Source organism: Camelus ferus, chromosome 27 (assembly GCF_009834535.1).
Source record: "Camelus ferus isolate YT-003-E chromosome 27, BCGSAC_Cfer_1.0, whole genome shotgun sequence".
Taxonomy (NCBI): Eukaryota; Metazoa; Chordata; class Mammalia; order Artiodactyla; family Camelidae; genus Camelus; species Camelus ferus.
The window spans coordinates 4,158,090-4,165,333 of record NC_045722.1 but is presented as its reverse complement, the minus strand read 5'-3'; the positions used below and the strand labels follow the sequence as shown (position 1 = coordinate 4,165,333).

At 56.8% G+C, this 7,244-nt stretch overlaps 1 protein-coding gene across 2 annotated transcripts; it reads right to left on the bottom strand.

The window, feature by feature from the left end:
• Window positions 1-1,526: 1,526 nt before the first annotated feature.
• Window positions 1,527-4,678, bottom strand: ISLR (immunoglobulin superfamily containing leucine rich repeat). Of its 2 annotated transcripts, none has more exons than XM_006182030.3 (2): window positions 4,394-4,678; window positions 1,527-3,574 (listed from the first exon to the last, which is right to left on the bottom strand). In XM_006182030.3, the coding sequence occupies exon 2, from the start codon at window positions 3,564-3,566 to the stop codon at window positions 2,280-2,282; it is 1,287 nt and encodes a 428-aa protein (XP_006182092.2). In that variant the 5' UTR covers window positions 3,567-3,574; window positions 4,394-4,678; the 3' UTR covers window positions 1,527-2,279. The 2 variants fall into 2 exon arrangements, with proteins under 2 accessions (XP_006182092.2, XP_032324752.1); XM_032468861.1 differs by lacking the exon at window positions 4,394-4,678 and adding an exon at window positions 3,773-3,906.
• Between the last annotated feature and the right edge of the window lie 2,566 nt (window positions 4,679-7,244).

Genomic DNA, 7,244 nt, shown 5'->3' with positions numbered 1-7,244 from the left:
AGCCAAGTGAGCACAGGAAAAGGGTGTCCAGAATGATGGAACAGAGGATGACACATCGCAGAGTGTTAGGGGAACAATTAATTCGCTGTTCCAAGAGAGGTGGAGGGGAAAGCCTGTCAGAGGGGAGCCAGTCAGAGGGGCTATGAGTGGCTGGCTGGGGAACTGGGGCTTTACCCTGAGGGCAGGGGGACCACGGATGACTTTAAAGTAGGCGAGTAGCTAGTTCCCCGGCCACCCCAGACTCAGGTTTTAGGCCCACGTCCTACTCCAAGAAGCTAAGCTTGCTCAGCTGTGAATGGAGCCAGAGACATCAGGGGTTCAAGTAGGGTTAGGATTATCAAGCCATAGATAATCAGAGTCAATGGGACCCTTAAGCATTACCATGTCTCACCCTGTCCTTTGTTTTCTAAAGAAACTGAAGTCCAGAAATGGGCAGTGACTTACCCAAGGTGGCACAGCACAGGGGACTCGACTCCATCCTGCTACTTTCCATCAGAGGTACAGTCATCCTTGACATGTGCTCTGGTGACATCAGCTCAGCGAGACTTGCAAGCTGATGAGGAGGGTGGGAAGGCGCTGTATGTGGACCCGAAAGGAGGTGGAAGGGGGCTGGCCAACCTCCAACACTCACAGCTGCTGCCCCACGTTCCTTGGCCTCCCTGCCTCCACTTTGCTGGGCTCAGCAGTTCTGGGGGATCTGGGCAGCGGCTTCCGAGCCTTTTCCACAGGGTCCTGTTCTTATGTGTAGCACTCTTTGGTCTGGAAAGGGGTGGGGATGGAGGCAGAAGGGAGATACCTCTCTGACTTGACACAGATATGGGGTTCTACTGTCTCCAGGTTCTGACCCTGTCTACATGCTCTTCATTCTAAGAAACACACAGGGTGCTGCAGGCCCTCAGCCACCCAGTCAGTTCCTGATGCCCTGCCCTGTGAGGAAAGGCTCCTCGGAACACCGTTTCCTCCCCCTGGAAGGGCCGGGGAGTGCCAGTCACTTCCTCTGGCTTCTCCCCCACATGTGTTCTCTTGTTCTCCCTTTCCCTGGGTCTTTCTCTTGCCCTCTCTCCCTTGTCCTAGGTCCCCTCTCTGTTCCCTTCTCTCCTCCCCTCTTGCCTTGCCTGTCCCCCCTCCTCTCCGTTCCCTAATATCTCTTCCAGGAGCAGGACTGGGAAGGGGGGCCGTAACCCAGGCACCTGATTTCCCCCGCCCCGCTCCAGAAGGCCTCCTTAGGCCTTAAAGCGCTGTCTTAAAGCGCTGCTCAGGGACCCCAGGGAAGCCTCTGCAAGCCTGTCAGGTTCCTGCTCCCATCTGTGCCGTGGGCTGGTTGGGGGCAGGGCAAGGAGCACACTGGAAGCTCAACCCAGCCCCTAGCCCACCACTGGGACTGCCCCTCCCTGCCTCCCAGGCCTCGTCACACGTGGACAGGCAGGCTGGCTGTCCTGACTCCGGTTTCCGGTCCTATCCTCCACGGGGCGGGGCAGGGGGTGGGGGCGCACCTAGATCCAGACAAACTCCAGGCAGACACAGGGGAGCATCAGAAATGCTGTTTATTTCTCTGCCGCCCCCAGGCTGGCTAGCCTCTCCGGAGGGGCAGGCTGTGGCTGCAGACCTGGAGAGAAAGGCAGGGCAGGTGTCCAGGATGGAGGAGCACAGGCTGAGGGAGGAAGGGTGAGAGGACATGAAGGCCATCCTGGATCCTCCCTCCAGTCCTATTTGAGATGAGGGCGGAGACTCTCAAGCCCCCAAGTCAGAGAACACCTACGGTCAGCAGGAGCTCAACCAGGTCACCTAGAGCCTCAGAGCCACACCAGCCACTTCCTCTGCATCCCTATTGTTTCTCCCGTGCCCTGCCTGCTTCAGGGTACCTCCCTACCGAGCCCCAAGCCCCGACTCCCGACCCCAAGCCTTCGCCAGCTTGTCAGTTCCAGTGCCTGGAATTCCACCAGTGAGGATTCCCCCAGGTGTTCAGGGCAACGCCCAGTCAGCATGCCGCCCTGAGAGGGGAGCACGGGCCACGTGGTTAGCAGCAATTAGCACCGTAGACGGTGAGTTATGGGATCAAATTCTGTCCTAGTCACTAGCTTTGAGCAAGTCTAGAAGTCGGGGTGGTGAGTGTTCCAGAAGGGATGAGAGGGGGAGGTAGGCGGATGGGAAGTCCTCCATGCAGGCCTCAGCAGTTGCCAACCCCAGGCCCCTACATCCCTTATAAGGGACGGCCTCAGAGTTAGGGGGAGGAGTGAGGAGGATTTGTGCCGCCCCAGCCCCGCCCTGGTGGGGTGGGGCTAGAAGGAAGTGAGGAAGAGGAGGAGGAGGCTCTGGCCCAGCAGGAGCGGGCCTAGGGGCTGCCGCCCAGAGATGCCTTCTCCTGCGGCTGCAGCCTCGGGGCCCCCAGTGCGGCTGAGGTAGATGATGACAACGTTGTCCTCAGGACCCGATGGCTGCACCTCGTTGTCAACCGTGTAGCAGCCCTTACCCTCAGCCGCTTTGCCATGGAACCTGCGCCCCAGTGCATCCTCACCACCCTCGCCTGGTGTAGCCAGTGCCACATTCACCGAGCTCTCTGCACTGCCCAGCTCGTTGGTGGCCAGGCAGCTGTAGGTGCCCTCCTCCAGCTTGCCAAAGTCAGGGATGAGCAGGCTGCCATTGGCAAAGGCCTGGAAGCGCAGCTGGTTGCCGGCTGTTAGGGCACCAGGCAGCGCACGCCCATCGGCACCCACGTTGGGGCTGGCGATCTCCACGGTGCCACCAGGCGTCTGGATGTGCCAGTGAAGCTGGGGGGCCGGCTGCCCGTCCACATCGCAGTGGAGCGCCAGCACGAAGCCAGGCCGCAGCTCGGCACCATCCTGGCTGGGCTGGTAGGTGAGCTGAACCGAGGGTGCGGAGCAAGGCAGCGGCAGCAGGCGGTTCAGCCGTGTGCCCTTGAGCACTTGGGGCGAAGTGCAGGTGATGTTATCCTGCTCCGGGATGGACACAGCAGTGGTCAGGGCCCACGTCTTGAACCACACGATGCTGCAGGTACAGTCAAAGGGGTTATCGTTGATCTGCAGGTGGGACAGTGCGGTGAGCGGTGCGAAGGTGCCCTCCACCAGCGTGTGCAGGCGGTTGTGATTGAGCTGCAGGGAGCGCAGGGCACGAAGGCTGCGGAAGGCGTCGCGGGGGATGAAGGTCAGCTCGTTGCTGTCCATCTTGAGCAACTGGAGGGCGCTGAGGTTGTGCAGGTCGCTCCAGGCAAAGTCAGAGATGAGGTTGTGGCTGAGGTCCAGGCTCTTGAGTTGGCCCAGTGGGGCCAGGGCGCCGGCGGCCACCGTGCGGATCTCGTTGTGTGCCAGCCACAGCGACTGCAGCAGGAGCACCTCCCTGAAGGCGCCCTCTGGTAAGCTCGGCAGCCGGTTGGCCGATAGGCTCAACGTGGTCACGTTGGCGGGGAAGCCGGGTGGCACGGCCTCCAGGTCACGGTAGGCACAGTCAGCGATCTGGAAGCCATACTTCTCCCCACAGTCGCAGGGCTCGGGACAGGCTTGCACCAGGCCCACGAGGACCACCCAGCACAGCAGACGCAACTCCTGCATCCTACCTCCTGCAGAGAAGGACATGCCACTGAGGTGACCCCAAGGACCCGCAGAAGGCACTCTTCCCTCTCAGCACCCTGGCCCAGAGCTCTTCCCCATCCAAAGGCCCTACCCCTCACAATCCAGCTGAGCCCCAATACCACCTAGCCCACTACCCCTATTCTACAGAATGAGAAACTGAGGCCCAAAGAAGGGCCAGGACTTGCCCGAGGCCATGCAGTCAGGAGGAGGAGAAGACAGGGTGGAAGAAGACCCCAGCTCCTTCTCTGAGCAGAGAGCTCTCCCTGCCTCGGCCAGCTCCTAGCTGATTTTATGACTTGAAATCTGTTTTCCAGCCGCCCCCTCCCCCAGCACTCAGCAGAACCTCCCTCCTGCCCTCCCACATCCTGGCCACAGTCCCTCCCACCGGAGCCCCCCATAGGTATACTTTGCCCCAGCTTAGAGAAGGCCCCTTGTGCAGTGCACACCACCCCCATCCACCCCACCCACCCCTCTCCCGCTCCTACCGGCCGTGACCACAGCAGACACCAGACCCTTTCTACAGAATCACACCCTTGGCCTGTTCGGTTCAAACTACGCCAGGCAGCTGCCTAAATAAACCCCTGCTGGGACCTTTCAGCTGGCTTGGGAGAGGCCAGCGGTTCAACCCAAGTAGTTCTGGGGCTGTGGTTGTTAGAGGGACAGATGCCCCCTGGACAGATCCAAGCAAGGGATTGTCCCAAGCACCCCAAACCAACAGGAAAGTGCCCAGGGGAGCCCAGCCCCGGTGCCTAACAGGCTGCCCCCCTCTCCCACTGGCCCTTAGAGCCCTCTTCTCGCTGGCTTACCTTCAAACTACTCTTTTTAGTCAAGCAGAGCCTCTTCTAAGATGGAACCAAAAAGCAACAAAGGAAGGAGTTAGCCTGGGACTGTCTGCAGGACAAAGGGCACCCAAGAAGATGAGGGCGCTGGAGGCAGGGGCAGCCTGGCCCCTGCCCCACCTTCAGTCTGCACGCCTGGCCTGCCCTGGACAGGGTTCCTGAGAGTCTGCTGAGAGGAGGCTGCAGGAAGGGAGCCCAGGCAGCCCGCACACTCCCGCCTATCAGCAAAACAACTGCTTCTCTGCAGCAACAAGGACCCGTGTTTCATAAGTGACACCAGAAACTTGAGGAGGAAAAGATGCCAAATTTTTTGGTTTTTTTCCTCTCTCTCACTCACTTTTAGCAGCTTCAACTTCCTTAAAGACACAGCACTAGCTGGACAGGACCCAAGAAAAGATGCGGCCAGAGGATTTTTATGGGGGGAAGGGTGAGAAATTGAATCCCATGGAAGGTGGGGGACATAACCTCGCTTGGAACAAGAAAAAAAGCAGGGGGAGGGCATTCTCTAAGATAGGACCTTCTGAGGGATTATGTGTACACTTGTGTGTGCATGAAAAATGTGTGGGTGTGGCATCTCTATGTGCAGATGAGTTTGTATCTGTGTTTGTGTGGATGTGGGTGTGAGACCATGTATGTGTGAATTTATGTGTTTGAGAATGTGTGTGTATTTGTATAGGTGTGAGACTGAGTCTTTGTGTGTGTGTTTGCGTGGGTATGTGTGAGCCTCTATGTGTATTTGGGCGTGTGTGTTTGTTTCTATGTAGAAGTGAGTGTGCGTCTCTGTGACCATGTGTCTGTGTGGGTGATGGGTGTGTTCCAATGAAAAGCTGAGGCCAAAGTGTATAAAACACCCCCCAGGCTCTGAAGCCTCAGTGAGAAGCCAAAATGTTAGGCCTGTTTTTGTAAGAAAATGCATCCTCCTCGCCCGTGTCAGGCCTGACTGCTGGCTCTGAGGCTGGTCTGCCCTAAACACGTGTTGTCCAGGGAGGTCCCCAGGCGCCCCGAGGCTCCAGCCCTGGCTCCCCGCTGTGCTGAGAGGGGAGGGGAGGGGAGGGGAGGGCGGGGAGGGCGGGTGGACTGTGACTGGGCTCCAACTGGGTGAAAGAAAGCTCTGGACAGGAACCAGCGGGGCTTCAGTTTCCTGGCTGGGATTCTGAGACACCCAGGCCCCCAGAGATGGCTCCATCACCCAGAACTGTCCATGTGGCAGCCAGAGGTGAAGCTGAGGGGCCTCACTCCTTCTGGAATATGCTCTCTGTGGCCTCCCACTGTGCCTGAAACCCTCCCCACCCCCCCACCCCCCCCACTGCTGCAAATACGGCAGCAGCAATCCTCTCTGGGCTCCACTGTCCCAAAGCTAAGTGCCTCCCGGGGAAGGATCCTTGACCCTTTTTGCCCCAAGCAGGAGGGTTCAGGGGAGTGGGAATGAGGAGGAGAAAGAGGCCCAAAACAAGAGAGCTGGAAGTGAAGCCAAAAGATGAGGAAGCCCCTGGAAGGAACTTGTAGACTGGATAGCTTTGCCCTCCTCAGCATAAGCCAACTCATATCCCCTCAGTCTCCCTCACCCAAGCTTTCTTTTCCTTCATCTGTATACCTGGCTGATGCCTGCTCATGACTCATCTCACCCTCCTGGCAGGGCTGAGGACAACAGATACCCGATGTCTGAAAGCCTCCCTGGGGAGCCCCACCCCAGCTCACTTCCTCAGTCCCAGCTCTCTCCCAGCTTGGGTGAATCTCCTCTCAACATAAGTAAACCTGTAAAGTACCCTATCAAGTTCATCTTCTTGAGGAAGTCTCTCCCCAAGCCTCTGACCTGCTCCAATTTGATTTGTTTAGACGCCTACTGTGGGGCAGGCATGCTGGGATGGCCCCCCTCCATTGCTTGGGGTTCCCTTCACCTCCCTCGGGTTGGATCTCTTGCTTCCCTTCTCGGTTGACGCTCTTATTTCGGTGGAACATGTCCTCCAATGGCTCCCAGAAAAGGTGCGTGGGAAGTACATGCGTTGGGACCTTGCATGTCTGAAAACCCTTCCTTCTGCCCCAATCTTGAATGACAGTCTGACTGGGCGTCGAATTCCAGGTGGAGATCTTTCTTCGCAGACTTTAAAAGTGGGCCCTGCCTTAAAGCCTGTCCTGCAGCGTTGCTTGCAGGGCTGGTGTGGAGCGCCCAGGGCTGCTCTGACATGGTTCCGGGCGTGCTCCCCGAGTTTTCTTTCTGGAGGCCGGTCGGACCTTCTCTTCCCCTTGGGGTTCTGAGAACTCGCCCTGCTGGGCCCTGGTGAGGGGCCTGCCCTTTCAAGCTGGAAGTTCATGCTCTTTGGCTCCAGAAAAGTTTTTGATTTTCTCCTTTATGATTTCCTGACCTTTGTTCTCTGTTCTCTCTTTCTGGAACCCCAACTAACCACACTGTGTTTCTTCGGAGGGACCCTAACTTCCTTATCTTCTCCCTCCTTTGTCACATCTCTTCATCTTTCTGTCCCTGTTTCTAGGAGATTCTCAGTGTTACCGTTCTACACCTCTAACAGGTTTCTGCTTTGTAAGTTTTAATGTTCAAAGATCCCTTATTATTTACAGAACGTTCTCCTTATATTGCATTGTCACTATAGTTCATAAAAAATAACATAAAATATATTGCACCCAGTTCTTGTTTCGTGTATATATATTTTATCTCTCTGAGGATAATAATAGCCTCTTTTATCTTTTTTTAAGTTTCCTTCTATCTGCATTGTTAGTTTCCTTCAAGTTGCCTTTTTTTTCCTGTTTGCTTACTAGTTTGGGATTCTGTCTTTCCTCTTAGAGGCTTCCTCAGTTAGTGCAC